General features: G+C 46.3%; 1 protein-coding gene across 3 annotated transcripts in view; it reads left to right on the top strand.

Moving 5' to 3' along the window:
* The window catches only part of LOC139532762 (E3 ubiquitin-protein ligase HECW2-like), an 84,288-nt gene that overhangs the window by 55,777 nt on the left and 6,643 nt on the right, over positions 1–21,868 (top strand). For all 3 annotated transcript variants that reach the window (XM_071330774.1, XM_071330772.1, XM_071330773.1), the window contains 19 exons: positions 1,852–2,879; positions 3,059–3,377; positions 6,154–6,255; positions 8,000–8,150; positions 8,493–8,596; positions 8,838–8,962; positions 9,610–9,795; positions 10,112–10,267; positions 10,552–10,660; positions 10,768–10,864; positions 11,211–11,294; positions 11,750–11,859; positions 12,033–12,153; positions 13,250–13,363; positions 13,559–13,711; positions 19,064–19,162; positions 20,188–20,317; positions 20,424–20,570; positions 20,983–21,097. In XM_071330774.1, the coding sequence (XP_071186875.1) occupies positions 1,852–2,879; positions 3,059–3,377; positions 6,154–6,255; positions 8,000–8,150; positions 8,493–8,596; positions 8,838–8,962; positions 9,610–9,795; positions 10,112–10,267; positions 10,552–10,660; positions 10,768–10,864; positions 11,211–11,294; positions 11,750–11,859; positions 12,033–12,153; positions 13,250–13,363; positions 13,559–13,711; positions 19,064–19,162; positions 20,188–20,317; positions 20,424–20,570; positions 20,983–21,097 (3,450 nt within the window). The remainder of the gene's footprint in view (positions 1–1,851; positions 2,880–3,058; positions 3,378–6,153; positions 6,256–7,999; positions 8,151–8,492; positions 8,597–8,837; positions 8,963–9,609; positions 9,796–10,111; positions 10,268–10,551; positions 10,661–10,767; positions 10,865–11,210; positions 11,295–11,749; positions 11,860–12,032; positions 12,154–13,249; positions 13,364–13,558; positions 13,712–19,063; positions 19,163–20,187; positions 20,318–20,423; positions 20,571–20,982; positions 21,098–21,868) is intronic.

Here is a 21,868-nt window from a genome sequence, read left to right as displayed (position 1 = left end):
GTGTCATGTAACTGTCATACTGTTAGTATGTTTCATGTAACTGTCATACTGTTAGTATGTTTCATGTCACTGTCATACTGTTAGTATGTTTCATGTCATAGTGTTAGTATGTTTCATGTAACCGTCATACTGTTAGTATGTTTCATGTAACCGTCATACTGTTAGTATGTTTCATGTAACCGTCATACTGTTAGTATGTTTCATGTAACTGTCATACTGTTAGTATGTTTCATGTAACTGTCATACTGTTAGTATGTTTCATGTAACTGTCATACTGTTAGTATGTTTCATGTCACTGTCATACTGTTAGTATGTTTCATGTAACTGTCATACTGTTAGTATGTTTCATGTAACTGTCATACTGTTAGTATGTTTCATGTCACTGTCATACTGTTAGTATGTTTCATGTCATACTGTTAGTATGTTTCATGTAACCGTCATACTGTTAGTATGTTTCATGTAACTGTCATACTGTTAGTATGTTTCATGTAACTGTCATACTGTTAGTATGTTTCATGTAACTGTCATACTGTTAGTATGTTTCATGTCACTGTCATACTGTTAGTATGTTTCATGTAACTGTCATACTGTTAGTATGTTTCATGTAACTGTCATACTGTTAGTAAGTTTCATGTCACTGTCATACTGTTAGTATGTTTCATGTAACTGTCATACTATTAGTATGTTTCATGTAACCGTCATACTGTTAGTATGTTTCATGTAACTGTCATACTGTTAGTAAGTTTCATGTCACTGTCATACTGTTAGTGTGTTTCATGTAACTGTCATACTGTTAGTATGTGTCATGTAACTGTCATACTGTTAGTATGTTTCATGTAACCGTCATACTATTAGTATGTTTCATGTAACTGTCATACTGTTAGTATGTTTCATGTAACTGTCATACTGTTAGTATGTTTCATGTAACTGTCATACTGTTAGTATGTTTCATGTCACTGTCATACTGTTAGTATGTTTCATGTAACTGTCATACTGTTAGTAAGTTTCATGTCACTGTCATACTGTTAGTATGTTTCATGTAACTGTCATACTGTTAGTATGTTTCATGTAACTGTCATACTGTTAGTATGTTTCATGTAACTGTCATACTGTTAGTATGTTTCATGTAACTGTCATACTGTTAGTATGTTTCATGTAACTGTCATACTGTTAGTGTGTTTCATGTAACTGTCATACTGTTAGTATGTTTCATGTAACCGTCATACTATTAGTATGTTTCATGTAACCGTCATACTGTTAGTAAGTTTCATGTCACTGTCATACTGTTAGTATGTTTCATGTCACTGTCATACTGTTAGTATGTTTCATGTAACCGTCATACTGTTAGTATGTTTCATGTAACTGTCATACTGTTAGTAAGTTTCATGTCACTGTCATACTGTTAGTGTGTTTCATGTAACTGTCATACTGTTAGTATGTGTCATGTAACTGTCATACTGTTAGTATGTTTCATGTAACCGTCATACTATTAGTATGTTTCATGTAACTGTCATACTGTTAGTATGTTTCATGTAACCGTCATACTATTAGTATGTTTCATGTAACTGTCATACTGTTAGTATGTTTCATGTAACCGTCATACTGTTAGTAAGTTTCATGTAACCGTCATACTGTTAGTATGTTTCATGTAACCGTCATACTATTAGTATGTTTCATGTAACTGTCATACTGTTAGTATGTTTCATGTAACCGTCATACTGTTAGTATGTTTCATGTAACCGTCTACAGGTAATTTCTCTTTTTGTTGGTGTTTTTTTAATGATTTCTGTACGTAAAGTACATTTCTGTGAACTACAGACAATAAAAGTATATCTAATCTAATCTAACTAGGATTGGCAATCCCGGGCGGCCACACCCATCGACAGGTGTCCCTCAACGACTACCTGGATGCCATCGAAGCTCCTAAGGGCCCGGGAGAGCGGCCCCTGGGCGCGACATCACCCAAGCTGAGGTCCAGTTTCCCCACAAACACACGACTCAGCGCCATGCTGCATATAGACTCTGATGAAGACGAGGAGGCAGGGCCGCCCAGGGACCATCCACCACATGACAGGAAGCCCTTGCTGCCACTGACCAATGGTGTTCAGGCTGGGGTTGGGAAGGGAGCTGCCTCTTCAGAACAGGGCCTGGGGAAACAAGAGAAAGAGGGGACAGAGGCAAACAGGGGAGAGGTTGAGGGAGCACAGGGGACAAAATCTGGGACAGGGGTTGGAGATGGACCTGGAGATGGAGCTGGGGATGGGGCTGGATCTGGGGATGGAGCTGGAGATGGGGCAGGATCTGGGGATGGAGCTGGAGATGGGTCTGGATCTGGGGCTGGAGCTGGAGATGGGGCTGGATCTGGGGATGGGGCTGGAGATGGGGATGGATCTGGGGATAGAGCTGGAGATGGGGATGGAGATGGGTCTGGATCTGGGGATAGAGCTGGAGATGGGTCTGGATCTGGGGATAGAGCTGGAGATGGGGCTGGATCTGGGGCTGGATCCATGGCTGGGGTTGGAGTTGCAGTTGAAGCGAGGACTGGAGCTGGATCTGGGGCTGGATCTGGGGTTAGATCTGGGGATAGAGCTGGATCTGGGGCTGGTTCTGGAGCTGGATCCATGACTGTGGTTGGATCTCTAACTGTAGCCAGACCTGGGGTTGGAGCTGAGGCCAGACCTGGATCTCTGGTTGTTCCTGGGGCTGGAGCTCCTCTATCTCCAATACCTGAGACGAATACTGCAGTGCAGGAGGTGTCAGAGGACGCTGTGGCAGCCAGGACTGAGGCCAGCCAGCAACCAACAATCTCAGGGACCACAGCAGCCCAGGGGCCCCTCAGGAACTCACTGCCTGCTGTTCTGAAGACATCCACTACTCAGGTGAGTGGTGCTGTCAGACTAGGGTCTGGGCAGGTCCACCATCTAACAGAAAGTTCTACCACATGTATATTACTGTACATTTCAACTTTAGGTTCATCTAAATGTGTTCATATCTTAGTGATGAAGGCTAAATGCCAAAACAAAGTTTAACAATAAAGAATACTTTGCTCTATTTTCAGAAGGGACAGAAGGAAGAGGAAATGGCGCCCAAGGCTGAGGAGGAAGGGTCGGAGTCATCCAGTGAAGGAGCAAGTGCCATCGCAGCCCCCCCGACGACCAGTAGCGTTGCCGACCAGGGGGGCGGGGCCTCTGATGTCACAGGAGCAAGGACCGCCGGCGCAGCAGCCAATGAGGAAGAAGAGGGTGGGGAGATCTGGCAGAGGAGGTCCATTCAGGCGTCTGGAGGCGTGTCTCAGGAGGAGGGGGCGCGGTCTTCTGAGGCCAGCGGACCAATCGACTCTCCTCAGAGTGTCTCTGAGGAGGGCAGAGAGGCAGGAGGTGAGAGACAGGACACAGCAACCCAGTATCACACAAATTGCTTATTGGAAATTCGTGACAGGCACAAAGTAAAAGTACACAAATGTGTGTGCAGTACACGATTTTGTATACAGTGTATTTCAATCCCAGATAAAAACAGTCAATTACTTAAGCCAGAAACGGTTGGGGGCATGGGAGAGGGCATGGCTGGTCGGGGAGGATGGGTGGGGGGGTATAACATAATGTACACACATTGTGTGTAAGACACACAAAATGCGAAAGTGTGTGATTTTTCCGTGTGCCTGTCACAAATTTTGAAGAAGTAATTTGTGTTTATTTCACAGTAAGCTGTGACAGTGAGTTGACCCTACCCGGTTAGGTCTGTCTTTGGCTCCCGTGACCCAAGCTCAAAAACATCTGTTTTCAAGTCCATGACGGCACTAGCTAACATAGTTGACCTGCCACCGGTTTGCCGTTAGGTCTTCAGAGGCATGTTTGGAATGTTCAGCTGGACACGTGTTCATGGTCCTTCCATAGAGGACACGTGTTCATGGTCCTTCCATAGAGGACACGTGTTCATGGTCCTCCCATAGAGGACATGTGTTCATGGTCCTTCCATAGAGGACATGTGTTCATGGTCCTTCCATAGAGGACATGTGTTCATGGTCCTTCCATAGAGGACACGTGTTCATGGTCCTCCCATAGAGGACACGTGTTCATGGTCCTTCCATAGAGGACATGTGTTCATGGTCCTTCCATAGAGGACACGTGTTCATGGTCCTTCCATAGAGGACATGTGTTCATGGTCCTTCCATAGAGGACACGTGTTCATGGTCCTTCCATAGAGGACACGTGTTCATGGTCCTTCCATAGAGGACACGTGTTCATGGTCCTTCCATAGAGGACATGTGTTCATGGTCCTTCCATAGAGGACATGTGTTCATGGTCCTTCCATAGAGGACATGTGTTCATGGTCCTTCCATAGAGGACATGTGTTCATGGTCCTTCCATAGAGGACACGTGTTCATGGTCCTTCCATAGAGGACACGTGTTCATGGTCCTCCCATAGAGGACATGTGTTCATGGTCCTCCCATAGAGGACACGTGTTCATGGTCCTTCCATAGAGGACACGTGTTCATGGTCCTTCCATAGAGGACACGTGTTCATGGTCCTTCCATAGAGGACACGTGTTCATGGTCCTTCCATAGAGGACACGTGTTCATGGTCCTTCCATAGAGGACACGTGTTCATGGTCCTTCCATAGAGGACACGTGTTCATGGTCCTTCCATAGAGGACACGTGTTCATGGTCCTTCCATAGAGGACACGTGTTCATGGTCCTTCCATAGAGGACAGGTGTTCATGGTCCTTCCATAGAGGACAGGTGTTCATGGTCCTCCCATAGAGGACACGTGTTCATGGTCCTTCCATAGAGGACACGTGTTCATGGTCCTTCCATAGAGGACACGTGTTCATGGTCCTTCCATAGAGGACACGTGTTCATGGTCCTTCCATAGAGGACACGTGTTCATGGTCCTTCCATAGAGGACACGTGTTTATGGTCCTTCCATAGAGGACACGTGTTTATGGTCCTTCCATAGAGGACACGTGTTCATGGTCCTTCCATAGAGGACACGTGTTCATGGTCCTTCCATAGAGGACACGTGTTCATGGTCCTTCCATAGAGGACACGTGTTCATGGTCCTTCCATAGAGGACACGTGTTCATGGTCCTTCCATAGAGGACACGTGTTCATGGTCCTTCCATAGAGGACACGTGTTCATGGTCCTTCCATAGAGGACACGTGTTCATGGTCCTCCCATAGAGGACACGTGTTCATGGTCCTCCCATAGAGGACACGTGTTCATGGTCCTTCCATAGAGGACACGTGTTCATGGTCCTTCCATAGAGGACACGTGTTCATGGTCCTCCCATAGAGGACACGTGTTCATGGTCCTCCCATAGAGGACACGTGTTCATGGTCCTTCCATAGAGGACACGTGTTCATGGTCCTTCCATAGAGGACACGTGTTCATGGTCCTTCCATAGAGGACACGTGTTCATGGTCCTTCCATAGAGGACACGTGTTCATGGTCCTTCCATAGAGGACATGTGTTCATGGTCCTCCCATAGAGGTTGATGTGCATCTACACTATCTTCTGTGATGTTTTGTCCAGAGGGATGTTTCTGCTCCATGGTCATACAGTACAGTACCACTGTGAGGGATTGACCCGGTTCAGGACTAGGAAAGAAACATGAAAAGCTCCTTAAATCCTCTAAACGGATCTTTGGAAAATGAACAAAAGAACAAAAGGATTAAAAAACGGGGAAAAAACTGTATTATTCACTTGACGTTTATTAACTTTGATTGTTGTCAGATTATGTCTGTCTTTCCCTCTGGTTTGCATGACACAGTGAGGTTTTAATGTGTGTTTGAGTGTGCGTGTGCGCTCGTGTGTTTAATCTGTATTCTGTTCAGGGGCCACAGTGTGTTTTAATGTCTTCCTCTCTCCTCATCTTGTCAAGGGTGTTTTAATGTCTTCCTCTCTCCTCATATTGTCCAGGGGCCACAGTGTGTTTTAATGTCTTCCTCTCTCCTCATCTTGTCCAGGGGCCACAGTGTGTTTTAATGTCTTCCTCTCTCCTCATCTTGTCCAGGGGCCACAGTGTTTTAATGTCTTCCTCTCTCCTCATCTTGTCCAGGGGCCACAGTGTGTTTTAATGTCTTCCTCTCTCCTCATCTTGTCCAGGGGCCACAGTGTGTTTTAATGTCTTCCTCTCTCCTCATCTTCTTCAGGGGCCACAGCTCAAGTCAACGGTCACCAGTGCGTCCGCTCCCTGCCCTCTGTCCGTCACGACGTTGGTCGCTACCAGAGAGTAGATGAGCCCCTTCCTCCCAGTGAGTAGAGTGTGTTTCTGAGGGAGGAAGATGAGTAGAGTGTGTTTCTGAGGGAGGAAGATGAGTAGAGTGTGTTTCTGAGGGAGGAAGATGAGTAGAGTGTGTTTCTGAGGGAGGAAGATGAGTAGAGTGTGTTTCTGAGGGAGGAAGATGAGTAGAGTGTGTTTCTGAGGGAGGAAGATGAGTACAGTGTGTTTCTGAGGGAGGAAGATGAGTAGAGTGTGTTTCTGAGGGAGGAAGATGAGTAGAGTGTGTTTCTGAGGGAGGAAGATGAGTAGAGTGTGTTTCTGAGGGAGGAAGATGAGTAGAGTGTGTTTCTGAGGGAGGAAGATGAGTAGAGTGTGTTTCTGAGGGAGGAAGAGGAAGATGGAGATCCTGATCATGTCAGTTGACCGACACATAATCTGACATCTGACATGGTAGAATTTATACAATTAGTAGTAATATTAGAATTAGTGGTTGACTTTTTCAGTTTGTGTCACTGAGTGTACAAAACATTAGGAACACCTTCATGATATTTGAGTTGCCCCTTTTCCCCTCAGAACAGCCTCAATTTGTTGGGGCATGGACTCGAAAGCGTTCCACAGGGATGCTGACCCATGTTGATTCCAAAGCTTCCAAGAGTTGTATCAAGTTGGCTGGATGTCCTTTGGGTGGTGGACCATTCTTGATACACACGGGAAACTGTTGAGTGTGAAAACCCCAGCAGCTTTGCAGTTCTTGACACATTCCAACCAATGCGCCTGGCACCTACTACCATACCCCGTTCAAAGGCACTTAAATCGTTTGTCTTGCCCATTCTCCCTCTGAATGGCACACATACACAATCCATGTCTCAATTGTCTCAAGGCTTAAACATCCTTCTTTAACCTGTCTCCTCCCCTTCATCTACACTGATTGAAGTGGATTTAACACGTGACATCAATAAGGGATCATAGCTTCAACCTGGATTCACCTGATCAGTCTATGTCAAGGAAAGAGCAGGTCTTCCTAATGTTTTGTCCACTCAGTGCATATGATATATTTGCCTTGGTGACTGGGAGGCCTGTTAGACAGTCACAGTTGAAACTTCTATGAGTGTGTGTGTGTGTGTGTGTGTGTGTGTGTGTGTGTGTGTGTGTGTGTGTGTGTGTGTGTGTGTGTGTGTGTGTGTGTGTGTGTGTGTGTGTGTGTGTGTGTGTGTGTGTGTGTGTGTGTGTGTGTGTGTGTGTGTGAACACAGCTGTGTGTGTGTTTCAGACTGGGAGGCCCGTATAGACAGTCACAGTCGTGTGTTAACACAGCTGTGTGTGTGTTTCAGACTGGGAGGCCCGTATAGACAGTCACAGTCGTGTCTTCTATGTGTGTGTGTGTGTGTTTCAGACTGGGAGGCCCGTATAGACAGTCACAGTCGTGTCTTCTATGTGTGTGTGTGTTAACACAGCTGTGTGTGTGTTTCAGACTGGGAGGCCCGTATAGACAGTCACGGTCGTGTGTTAACACAGCTGTGTGTGTGTTTCAGACTGGGAGGCCCGTATAGACAGTCACAGTCGTGTGTTAACACAGCTGTGTGTGTGTTTCAGACTGGGAGGCCCGTATAGACAGTCACAGTCGTGTGTTAACACAGCTGTGTGTGTGTTTCAGACTGGGAGGCCCGTATAGACAGTCACAGTCGTGTGTTAACACAGCTGTGTGTGTGTTTCAGACTGGGAGGCCCGTATAGACAGTCACAGTCGTGTGTTAACACAGCTGTGTGTGTGTTTCAGACTGGGAGGCCCGTATAGACAGTCACAGTCGTGTGTTCTATGTGGACCATGTGAACCGCACCACCACCTGGCAGAGACCCACCGCTCCTCCAGCACCACAGCTCCTCCAGAGGTCCAACAGCATACAGCAGATGGAGCAACTCAACCGCAGGTTAGAACCAGCACACACACTTATCATTTATCTAGACACACACACACACACACACACACACACACACACACACACACACACACACACATGCAGAACACACACACACTCACATGCAGAACACACACACACACACATGCAGAACACACACACACACACGCAGAACACACACACACACACACACACACACACACACACACACACACACACACACACACATGCAGAACACACACACACACATATGCAGAACACACACACACACACATGCAGAACACACACACACACACACACTTCTCTCTCTATAGAGTTTGTGTTACAGTTTAGTGGCATTGCTTCTGTGTTCAGGTATCAGAGTATACGCAGGACGATGACCAATGAGAGAACAGCAGAGGAGCTGACAGCTCCGCCCGAGGTGCCCACCGACGACACTGACCACCACACTATCCCAGGTACCCAGGCTTGCAGTGCATTCTGGTCGCTGTAGTCAACTAAAGCTTGACAATAGGCCTCTAGACTTTCACTAGCCAGTATTCTGCTGGTTTAGGCTGGTTTCTACTAAAACTAAACCCGGCTCTTGTTAAAGCTTTTCAAATGAATTTGTTTGGTTATTAACTTGTTGTGTCTGTCTGTCTGTCTGTCTGTCTGTCTGTCTGTCTGTCTGTCTGTCTGTCTGTCTGTCTGTCTTGTCAGAGTATCGTCGTGATGGTGTGGTGGCTCCAGATAGCTCTCGTTCTCGTCTCAGTCTGCTCCTCCAGTCTCCCAGCGCCAAGTTCCTGACCAGCCCTGACTTCTTCACCGTGCTGCATTCCAACCCTGTATGTTACACACACACACACACACACACACACACACACACACACACACACACACACCTATATCCCTTACTGCTTGATCAGTTCATTTCTATGACCTATATTTCTACTATTACAGAACTGTAGCTATATTTACACTGTCACATCAGTCGTTCATCACTTTACAATACTACCCTCCTATCCTCCCATCACCTCTACTCTACTCTTCTCAACTCTCCCACCCTCCTCCCTCCCTTCTCCTCCCCGTCCACTCCTCTCCTCTCCTATCCCACCCTCCTCTTCTATCCCACCCTCCTCTCCTACCCTCCTCTCCTATCCCACCCTCCTCTCCTCTTCTCTCCCACCCTCTTCCCCTCTCCTCCCCTCTTCTCTCCTCTCCCACCCTCCTCCCCCTTCTCTTCTCTCCTCTTCTCTCCCACCCTCCTATCCTCTTCTCTCCCCCTCCTCCCTTCTCTCCTCTCCCACCCTCCCCCCCTTCGCTTCTCTCCTCTCCTCTCCCCCTCCTCCCCTCCTCTCCTCTCCCACCCTCCTCTGCTCTCCCCCCACCCTCCTCTCCTCTGCCCACTCCTCCTCTCCTCTCCCACCTTCCTCTCCCTCTCCTCTCCTCTCCTCTCCCACCCTCCTCTCCTCTTCTCTTGTTCTCTCCCCAGAGTGCCTACCGCATGTTTACAGGTAACACCTGCCTGAAACACATGATCAGTAAGGTGCGTCGGGACACGCATCACTATGAGCGCTACCAGCACAACAGAGACCTGGTGGTTTTCCTCAACATGTTCTCCAACAAACAGCTGGAGCTGCCCCGTGGCTGGGAGCTGAAGCACGACCACACTGGCAAGGTACACACACACACACACACACACACACACACACACACACACACACACACACACACACACACACACACAGAGGTATAGAGGGAGCTCTTTTCTTCTTATCTCCTCCTCCATCTCTAACTCTCTCTACTCTTCTCTCTCTCGCTCTGTCCCTCTCTCTGTCTCTCTGTCTTTGTCTCTCTCTACTCTTCTCTCTCTCGCTCTGTCCCTCTCTCTGTCTCTCTCTCTGTCCCTCTCTCTGTCTCTCTCTCTCTGTCTCTCTCTCTCTGTTTACCAATGACCCTAACCTCTCCACGTCTCATTCTGTCTCTCTCTACAGCCTTTCTTTGTGGACCACAACTGCCGGGCCACTACGTTCATCGACCCTCGGCTCCCTCTCCAGAGCAGCACGCGTCCCAGCAGCCTCCTGGCCCACCGCCAGCACCTGACCAGACAACGCAGCCACAGCGCTGGCGAGGTCAGCCCACAACACATGGTGAGACACACACACACACACACACACACACACACACACACACACACACACACACACACACACACACACACACACACACACACACACACACACACACACACACACACCATGGTGAGACACACACACACATCATGGTGAGACACACACACATCATGGTGAGACACACACACACATCATGGTGAGACACACACACATCATGGTGAGACACACACACACAAGACATGGTGAGCCAAACACACACACACACACTCGTCAGTCAACTCAACCAGCTCTCTGTGCTCCAGGTGGGTGAGCACCCTCGTCACTCTGGAGGAGGACCCCCTGTAATGCCCCGCCCATCCAGCACCTTCACCACGGGCAGCCGCACCCAGTACCAAGACGTAGTGCCAGTGGGTGAGTGGACACACACACACACACACACAAACAACACACACACACACACACACACACATGAACACACACACACATAGCTCATTCTGTCCTTGACTCCTTCTCTTCAGCTTACAATGACAAGATAGTGGCGTTTCTACGACAACCCAACATCTTTGAGATCCTGCAGGAGAGACAGACAGAGTTTATCAGGAACCACTGGCTCAGGTCAGCAGCCTCTTCCTCCACCCTTCCCTCCCTCCCTCCCTCCCACCTCCCCCTACCTCCCTCGTCCCCCTACCTCCTCCCTCCCCCTACCTCCCTCCCTCCACCTCCTTCCTCCCTCCCTCCCTCCTACCTCCTTCCTCCTCCCTCCCCCTACCCCCTCCCTCCCACCTCCCCCTACCCCCTCCATCCCTCCTCCCCCTACCTCCTTCCTCCCCCCTTCCTCCCCCTCCTCACTTCACTGAGAACAGTCCCTCAAACCCTCACTACTAAATTCACTACGGTTGTCACCTCACTATACCTCCAGAGAGTGGTGAAGGCTCATTCTGTTGTGTGTTCTCCACCACAGGGAGAAGGTGCAGTTGATCCGTAATGAAGGGGCCTCTGGTCTGGCCAGGCTGTCTGGTGATGCAGACCTGGTCATCCTCCTCAGGTGAGCTGCTGTCATACCTGTACCTGCCTCATACCTGCCTCATACCTGTACCTGCCTCATACCTGTACGACCTTCATTTCAGCCAGTTTGCTATAGAAGGAAAAGAATCCTGCAGCAACAGGAGATGTGGATAATAATTCATGGAAATGTGTCTAGAGGAATGTGACATTTCTAAGTGGAAATTACAAACTTCAGAAGCCTCAAATACACTACACGTTTGAAATTTTCTGCACTGCAGGAAAGTTCTCCTGCAACAGGGTGATGAAATGAGGATCCTACATCTGTACCTGCCTCTCAGGACTATCAGTGTATGAGAAGCTTTGTGCTTGAGACCTGAAGACTTGTGTTATCTCCCTGAGCCAATGCCTAGGCTTTAGTTCAAACCCAGTTTTGTTACTTTGCGTCCTTGTACCTCTCAGTGACATTGTCTCCTCTCTCTTGGTTCTCTCTGGCAGCCTGTTTGAGGAGGAAGTGATGTCATATGTTCCGCCTCACGCCTTACTGCACCCCAGCTACTGCCAGTCCCCACGAAGCTCCCCCGTGTCCTCCCCACAGAACTCACCTGGTGAGAAGGCTTCTCTATACCTCTGTTACCATTCTGTCTTTCTCTCCCATTCTCTCTTTCGCTATTTCTCCCTCTTGTTTTCTCTCTCTCTCTCTCTCTCTCTCTCTCCTCTCTCTGTGTTTGTAGGGAGCACACACTCATCCCTCGTTCTCTGTCAAATTTTATTCCCACAGGAACACAGCGAGCTAATGCCCGTGCCCCTGCCCCCTACAAGCGAGACTTCGAAGCCAAACTGCGAAACTTCTACCGCAAACTGGAGACCAAGGGCTATGGGCAGGGCCCAGGGAAGTTAAAGTATGTAGTGGGGCTACGGCCAGGGCCCAGGGAAGTTAAAGTATGTAGTGGGGCTACGGCCAGGGCCCAGGGAAGTTAAAGTATGTAGTGGGGCTATGGCCAGGGCCCAGGGAAGTTAAAGTATGTAGTGGGGCTACGGCCAGGGCCCAGGGAAGTTAAAGTATGTAGTGGGGCTACGGCCAGGGCCCAGGGAAGTTAAAGTATGTAGTGGGGCTATGGCCAGGGCCCAGGGAAGTTAAAGTATGTAGTGGGGCTACGGCCAGGGCCCAGGGAAGTTAAAGTATGTAGTGGGGCCAGGGCCCAGGGAAGTTAAAGTATGTAGTGGGGCTACGGCCAGGGCCCAGGGAAGTTAAAGTATGTAGTGGGGCCAGGGAAGTTAAAGTATGTAGTGGGGCTACGGCCAGGGCCCAGGGAAGTTAAAGTATGTAGTGGGGCCAGGGCCCAGGGAAGTTAAAGTATGTAGTGGGGTTACGGCCAGGGCCCAGGGAAGTTAAAGTATGGAGTGGGGCTACGGCCAGGGCCCAGGGAAGTTAAAGTATATAGTGGGGCTACGGCCAGGGCCCAGGGAAGTTAAAGTATGGAGTGGGGTTACCGCCAGGGCCCAGGGAAGTTAAAGTATGTAGTGGGGTTACGGCCAGGGCCCAGGGAAGTTAAAGTATGGAGTGGGGTTACCGCCAGGGCCCAGGGAAGTTAAAGTATGTAGTGGGGTTACGGCCAGGGCCCAGGGAAGTTAAAGTATGTAGTGGGGTTACGGCCAGGGCCCAGGGAAGTTAAAGTATGGAGTGGGGCCAGGGCCTAGGGAAGTTAAAGTATGGAGTGGGGCTACGGCCAGGGCCCAGGGAAGTTAAAGTATGGAGTGGGGCCAGGGCCTAGGGAAGTTAAAGTATGGAGTGGGGAGGGTGCTTGTATTTTCATGTGTGAATACTGTAATATGAAAGAATGAATACGTTATTGATCTAGCTAAATGCTTTGGTGTTCCAGCCAAAGAAATAGAATCTGATTCTAGTTCTGTGGTCCACCCACATACCCTCCACCCACGCCCTCCTGCCCTTACCAGTTCCCCCCTGTGTGTGTCTCTTCCTCCCCCAACCCCCAGGTTGATCATCCGTAGGGACCATCTCCTGGAGGATGCCTTCAACCAGGTCATGTGTTACTCCCGTAAAGACCTGCAGAGGAGCAAGCTCTATGTCAGCTTCCTGGGAGAGGAGGGGTGAGTCAGACAGACTGCCTGTCCTCTACTCTTCTACTCTTCCAGAAGCTGGTGGGGGGGAAATTATCCTGGGTTCAATAGAATGAAACATTTGAGGAATATTTCAGTTAGAAATGCACTTTGTCTGCTCTATGACGTTATATTTCTATCTACGCCGTTCCTGTGTGATAATGTGTCTTCCTGTATGTGTTGCAGATTGGACTACAGCGGCCCGTCCAGAGAGTTTTTCTTCCTGGTGTCTAGAGAGCTGTTCAACCCGTACTACGGCCTGTTTGAGTACTCCGCCAACGACACCTACACCGTTCAGATCAGCCCCATGTCTGCCTTCGTAGACAACCATCACGAGTGGTGAGTAGACTGAAGACGGGGAGGGTTTGGGGTCGGAGGGGTCTGTGGTCTGTTGGCTGATCAGCAGGGTTGGGGTCAATTCAAATTGAACTCAGTCAATTCTGGAAGCAAACGGAAATTCCTATTCAATAATTGAAATTGAATCTATTTTCTATTACTTTCAAGAAGCTTTTTGTTTCAAAAGTTTTTCAATTTTTGAATTTTAACTAATTAATTTCCTGAATTGAGTACTTCAATTTGAATGGAGCCCAGCCCTGGTGTTAAGATGAATGGAAATGGACTGAAGGGACGAGCCAAAACATCTCTTGTCTGTACTAGGACCTGGGTAATAACATCTGTTGTCTATACTAGGACCTGGGTAATAACATCTGTTGTGTATACTAGGACCTGGGTAATAACATCTGTTGTGTATACTAGGACCTGGGTAATAACATCTGTTGTGTATACTAGGACCTGGGTAATAACATCTGTTGTGTATACTAGGACCTGGGTAATAACATCTGTTGTGTATACTAGGACCTGGGTAATAACATCTGTTGTCTATACTAGGACCTGGGTAATAACATCTGTTGTCTATACTAGGACCTGGGTAATAACATCTGTTGTCTATACTAGGACCTGGGTAATAACATCTGTTGTCTATACTAGGACCTGGGTAATAACATCTGTTGTCTATACTAGGACATGGGTAATAACATCTGTTGTGTATACTAGGACATGGGTAATAACATCTGTTGTGTATACTAGGACATGGGTAATAACATCTGTTGTGTATACTAGGACCTGGGTAATAACATCTGTTGTGTATACTAGGACCTGGGTAATAACATCTGTTGTCTATACTAGGACCTGGGTAATAACATCTGTTGTCTATACTAGGACCCGGGTAATAACATCTGTTGTCTATACTAGGACCCGGGTAATAACATCTGTTGTCTATACTAGGACCCGGGTAATAACATCTGTTGTCTATACTAGGACCCGGGTAATAACATCTGTTGTCTATACTAGGACCCGGGTAATAACATCTGTTGTCTATACTAGGACCCGGGTAATAACATCTGTTGTCTATACTAGGACCTGGGTAATAACATCTGTTGTCTATACTAGGTCCTGGGTAATAACATCTGTTGTCTATACTAGGACCTGGGTAATAACATCTGTTGTCTATACTAGGACCTGGGTAATAACATCTGTTGTGTATACTAGGACCTGGGTAATAACATCTGTTGTGTATACTAGGACCTGGGTAATAACATCTGTTGTGTATACTAGGACCTGGGTAATAACATCTGTTGTGTATACTAGGACCTGGGTAATAACATCTGTTGTGTATACTAGGACCTGGGTAATAACATCTGTTGTGTATACTAGGACCTGGGTAATAACATCTGTTGTGTATACTAGGACCTGGGTAATAACATCTGTTGTGTATACTAGGACCTGGGTAATAACATCTGTTGTCTATACTAGGACCTGGGTAATAACATCTGTTGTCTATACTAGGACCTGGGTAATAACATCTGTTGTGTATACTAGGACCTGGGTAATAACATCTGTTGTCTATACTAGGACCTGGGTAATAACATCTGTTGTGTATACTAGGACCTGGGTAATAACATCTGTTGTCTATACTAGGACCTGGGTAATAACATCTGTTGTCTATACTAGGACCTGGGTAATAACATCTGTTGTGTATACTAGGACCTGGGTAATAACATCTGTTGTGTATACTAGGACCTGGGTAATAACATCTGTTGTCTATACTAGGACCTGGGTAATAACATCTGTTGTGTATACTAGGACCTGGGTAATAACATCTGTTGTCTATACTAGGACCTGGGTAATAACATCTGTTGTCTATACTAGGACCTGGGTAATAACATCTGTTGTGTATACTAGGACCTGGGTAATAACATCTGTTGTCTATACTAGGACCTGGGTAATAACATCTGTTGTCTATACTAGGACCCGGGTAATAACATCTGTTGTCTATACTAGGACCCGGGTAATAACATCTTGTCTATACTAGGACCCGGGTAATAACATCTGTTGTCTATACAAGGACCCGGGTAATAACATCTGTTGTCTATACTAGGACCCGGGTAATAACATCTGTTGTCTATACTAGGACCCGGGTAATAACATCTGTTGTCTATACAAGGACCCGGGTAATAACATCTGTTGTCTATACTAGGACCCGGGTAATAACATCTGTTGTCTATACTAGGACCCGGGTAATAACATCTGTTGTGTATACTAGGACCTGGGTAATAACATCTGTTGTCTATACTAGGACCTGGGTAATAACATCTGTTGTCTATACTAGGACCCGGGTAATAACATCTGTTGTCTATACTAGGACCCGGGTAATAACATCTGTTGTCTATACTAGGACCCGGGTAATAACATCTGTTGTCTATACTAGGACCCGGGTAATAACATCTGTTGTGTATACAAGGACCCGGGTAATAACATCTGTTGTCTATACTAGGACCCGGGTAATAACATCTGTTGTGTATACTAGGACCCGGGTAATAACATCTGTTGTCTATACTAGGACCTGGGTAATAACATCTGTTGTGTATACTAGGACCTGGGTAATAACATCTGTTGTCTATACTAGGACCTGGGTAATAACATCTGTTGTCTATACTAGGACCTGGGTAATAACATCTGTTGTCTATACTAGGACCTGGGTAATAACATCTGTTGTCTATACTAGGACCTGGGTAATAACATCTGTTGTGTATACTAGGACCTGGGTAATAACATCTGTTGTCTATGCTAGGACCTGGGTAATAACATCTGTTGTGTATACTAGGACCCGGGTAATAACATCTGTTGTGTATACTAGGACCTGGGTAATAACATCTGTTGTCTATACTAGGACCCGGGTAATAACATCTGTTGTGTATACTAGGACCTGGGTAATAACATCTGTTGTGTATACTAGGACCTGGGTAATAACATCTGTTGTGTATACTAGGACCTGGGTAATAACATCTGTTGTCTATACTAGGACCTGGGTAATAACATCTGTTGTCTATACTAGGACCTGGGTAATAACATCTGTTGTCTATACTAGGACCTGGGTAATAACATCTGTTGTCTATACTAGGACCTGGGTAATAACATCTGTTGTCTATACTAGGACCTGGGTAATAACATCTGTTGTCTATACTAGGACCTGGGTAATAACATCTGTTGTCTATACTAGGTCCTGGGTAATAACATCTGTTGTCTATACTAGGACCTGGGTAATAACATCTGTTGTGTATACTAGGACCTGGGTAATAACATCTGTTGTCTATACTAGGACCTGGGTAATAACATCTGTTGTCTATACTAGGACCTGGGTAATAACATCTGTTGTCTATACTAGGACCTGGGTAATAACATCTGTTGTCTATACTAGGACCTGGGTAATAACATCTGTTGTCTATACTAGGACCTGGGTAATAACATCTGTTGTCTATACTAGGACCTGGGTAATAACATCTGTTGTGTATACTAGGACCTGGGTAATAACATCTGTTGTTTATACTAGGACCTGGGTAATAACATCTGTTGTGTATACTAGGACCTGGGTAATAACATCTGTTGTCTATACTAGGACCTGGGTAATAACATCTGTTGTTTATACTAGGACCTGGGTAATAACATCTGTTGTCTATACTAGGACCTGGGTAATAACATCTGTTGTGTATACTAGGACCTGGGTAATAACATCTGTTGTCTATACTAGGACCTGGGTAATAACATCTGTTGTCTATACTAGGACCTGGGTAATAACATCTGTTGTGTATACTAGGACCTGGGTAATAACATCTGTTGTCTATACAAGGACCTGGGTAATAACATCTGTTGTCTATACAAGGACCTGGGTAATAACATCTGTTGTTTATACTAGGACCTGGGTAATAACATCTGTTGTTTATACTAGGACCTGGGTAATAACATCTGTTGTCTATACTAGGACCTGGGTAATAACATCTGTTGTCTATACTAGGACCTGGGTAATAACATCTGTTGTCTATACTAGGACCTGGGTAATAACATCTGTTGTCTATACTAGGACCTGGGTAATAACATCTGTTGTCTATACAAGGACCTGGGTAATAACATCTGTTGTCTATACTAGGACCTGGGTAATAACATCTGTTGTCTATACTAGGACCTGGGTAATAACATCTGTTGTCTATACTAGGACCTGGGTAATAACATCTGTTGTGTATACTAGGACCTGGGTAATAACATCTGTTGTCTATACTAGGACCTGGGTAATAACATCTGTTGTGTATACTAGGACCTGGGTAATAACATCTGTTGTCTATACTAGGACCTGGGTAATAACATCTGTTGTGTATACTAGGACCTGGGTAATAACATCTGTTGTGTATACTAGGACCTGGGTAATAACATCTGTTGTGTATACTAGGACCTGGGTAATAACATCTGTTGTCTATACTAGGACCTGGGTAATAACATCTGTTGTGTATACTAGGACCTGGGTAATAACATCTGTTGTCTATACTAGGACCTGGGTAATAACATCTGTTGTCTATACTAGGACCTGGGTAATAACATCTGTTGTCTATACTAGGACCTGGGTAATAACATCTGTTGTCTATACTAGGACCTGGGTAATAACATCTGTTGTCTATACTAGGACCTGGGTAATAACATCTGTTGTCTATACTAGGACCTGGGTAATAACATCTGTTGTCTATACTAGGACCTGGGTAATAACATCTGTTGTCTATACTAGGACCTGGGTAATAACATCTGTTGTCTATACTAGGACCTGGGTAATAACATCTGTTGTCTATACTAGGACCTGGGTAATAACATCTGTTGTCTATACTAGGACCTGGGTAATAACATCTGTTGTCTATACTAGGACCTGGGTAATAACATCTGTTGTCTATACTAGGACCTGGGTAATAACATCTGTTGTCTATACTAGGACCTGGGTAATAACATCTGTTGTGTATACTAGGACCTGGGTAATAACATCTGTTGTGTATACTAGGACCTGGGTAATAACATCTGTTGTCTATACTAGGACCTGGGTAATAACATCTGTTGTCTATACTAGGACCTGGGTAATAACATCTGTTGTGTATACTAGGACCTGGGTAATAACATCTGTTGTCTATACTAGGACCTGGGTAATAACATCTGTTGTCTATACTAGGACCTGGGTAATAACATCTGTTGTCTATACTAGGACCTGGGTAATAACATCTGTTGTGTATACTAGGACCTGGGTAATAACATCTGTTGTCTGTACTAGGACCTGGGTAATAACATTTCTAATCTAAGTATCTTCTCTCCTTCCCTGTTCAGGTTCCGTTTCAGTGGGCGTATCCTGGGCCTGGCTCTGATCCACCAATACCTACTGGATGCCTTCTTCACTCGACCCTTCTATAAGGGCCTGCTGCGTATGTACGTATCCACCACCTGGACTGTCTAATTCTAGATATACACCAGGGATATTCAACTCTGACCCTACAAGGTCCAGCGCCTGCTAGTTTTCTGTTCTACATGATAGTTAATTGCACACACCTGGTGTCCCAGGTCTAAATCAGTCCCTGATTACAGGGGAACAATGAAAACAGCTGTGGTCCAGTGTTGAATATAGGGCATTACACTATACAACTAGAGAGTATTTTTCTGATATTTTAAGACTGTACCAGACATGTGGTTATGTAGATTAGAGTTAACTGACCTCTTGCCTAAATCCATTCTACTCTACTCTATTCTACTATATTCTGTTCTACTCTATTCTACTCCATTATACACTACTCTATTCTATTCTGCTCTATTCTAATCTGCTCTACTCTACTCTATAATACTCTGCTCTACTCCACTCTACTCTGCTCTATTCTACTCTATTCTACTATACTCTATTCTACTCCACTCCATTCTACTCTGCTCTATTCTACTCTATTCTGCTCTATTCTACTCTACTCTATTCCACTCTATTCTGCTCTACTCTATTCCACTCTATTCTAATCTAATCTGCTCTATTCTGCTCTACTCTACTCTATTCTACTATGCTCTATTCTACTCCACTCTGCTCTACTCCACTCCATTCTACTCTGCTCTATTCTACTCTACTCTACTCTATTCTGCTCTACTCTACTCTAATCTGCTCTATTCTGCTCTACTCTACTCTACTCTATTCTACTGTACTCTATTCTACTGTACTCTATTCTACTGTACTCTATTCTACTGTACTCTACTCTGCTCCACTCTACTCCACTCTACTCTGCTCTATTCTACTCTACTCTACTCTATTCTGCTCTACTCTACTCTATTCTAATCTAATCTGCTCTACTCTAATCTGCTCTATTATACTCTATTATACTCTACTCTGCTCCACTCTACTCCACTCTGCTCTGCTCTACTCTGCTCTACTCTACTCTATTCTATTCTAATCTAATCTGCTCTACTCTACTATTCTATAGCCTATGTGAGCTGAGTGATCTGGAGTATCTGGATGAGGAGTTCCACCAGAGTCTCCAGTGGATGAAGGACAACGACATCGAGGACATGTTGGACCTCACCTTCACTGTCAATGAGGAGGTGTTCGGACAGGTGTGTGTGTGTGTGTGTGTGTGTGTGTGTGAGATATAAAGCTCATGTGTATGTACTGTGTGTGTGTGTGAGATATAAAGCTCATGTGTATGTACTGTGTGTGTAGATCACAGAGAGAGAGCTGAAGCCGGGCGGGGCCAACATCCCAGTGTCAGAGAAGAATAAGAAGGAGTACATTGAGCGCATGGTGAAGTGGCGTATCGAGAGAGGAGTGGTTCAACAGACAGAGAGTCTGGTCCGGGGATTCTATGAGGTACCATCTAATATCTCCTCAAATATCTCCTGGTACAGATTCTGATAAAGGTAGACTCAGCAGTATCATCATACACACTGGGGCAACTTCCTGCTCACAGACATCAACAACAACTGAATTCTAATTGGGCAAGATGTAGCTAAAGGCTGTATGTGATAGGATGTGATTGGAAGACTGTATAATGGGATTGAGTTTGTTGTTGTTGTGTTTGTAATAATAATACATGCCATTTAACAGACTGTTTTATCCAAAGCGACTTACAGTCATACGTGTATACATTTTACATATGGGTGGTGCCGGGAATCAAACCCAGCACCGTTACAAGAGCCAGCCTCTACCAACTGAGATACAAACGACAACAAAGGTTGTGGTCATGGTTTGTAGCCTGGATGCCCTGTGCTGTGTCATGCAGGTGGTGGATTCCAGGCTGGTGTCAGTGTTTGATGCCAGGGAGCTGGAGCTGGTGATAGCTGGCACCGCTGAGATAGACCTGGTGGACTGGAGGAGCAATACTGATTACAGAGGAGGTATGAACAGGGGGGAGAGGAAGAGACCGGAGGAGACAGGGGGGGGGGGCAGGGGGGAGAGGAAGAGACGGGGAGAGACAGGGGGAGAGAGGGGGAGACACAGGGGGGAGAGGAAGAGACCGGGGGAGACGGGGGGGAGAGGAAGAGACGGGGGGAGACGGGGGGGGGGGGGGGCAGGGGGGAGAGGAAGAGATGGGGAGAGAGGAAGAGACGGGGAGAGACAGGGGGGAGAGGAAGAGACGGGGGAGACAGGGGGGAGAGGAAGAGACAGGGGGAGACGGGGAGAAACACAGATTACAGAGGAGGTATGAACAGGGGGGAGAGGAAGAGATGGGGAGAGACAGGGGGGAGACAGGGGGAGAGGAAGAGACGGGGAGAGACAGGGGGAGAGGGGAGACCGGGAGCCCAAATGACACCCTATTCCCTATATAGTGCACAGCTCTTGTCAAAGGTAGACATGCCCTGTGCTGTGTCATGCAGGTGGTGGATTCCAGGCTGGTGTCAGTGTTTGATGCCAGGGAGCTGGAGCTGGTGATAGCTGGCACCGCTGAGATAGACCTGGTGTCTCAGGCAGCAGTAAAGACAGTCCATTGTTCCATTCAGATGGAGAAGGAAATGTTTTTAAATGTCTTAACAATTAGGAAGAGCTGTTACAGAAATAAGTGTATATAACAGTATACCCTAGCTAGCTGTCTGGTTGAACAGCGGAAGTAACTAGGCCTACCAGAGAGAAAGGCCAGTATATAACAGTGTACCCTAGCTAGCTGTCTG

The sequence above is a fragment of the Salvelinus alpinus genome, chromosome 10, assembly GCF_045679555.1.
Source record: "Salvelinus alpinus chromosome 10, SLU_Salpinus.1, whole genome shotgun sequence".
Classification (NCBI taxonomy): domain Eukaryota; kingdom Metazoa; phylum Chordata; class Actinopteri; order Salmoniformes; family Salmonidae; genus Salvelinus; species Salvelinus alpinus.
This window is presented reverse-complemented; position numbering and strand designations above follow the sequence as displayed.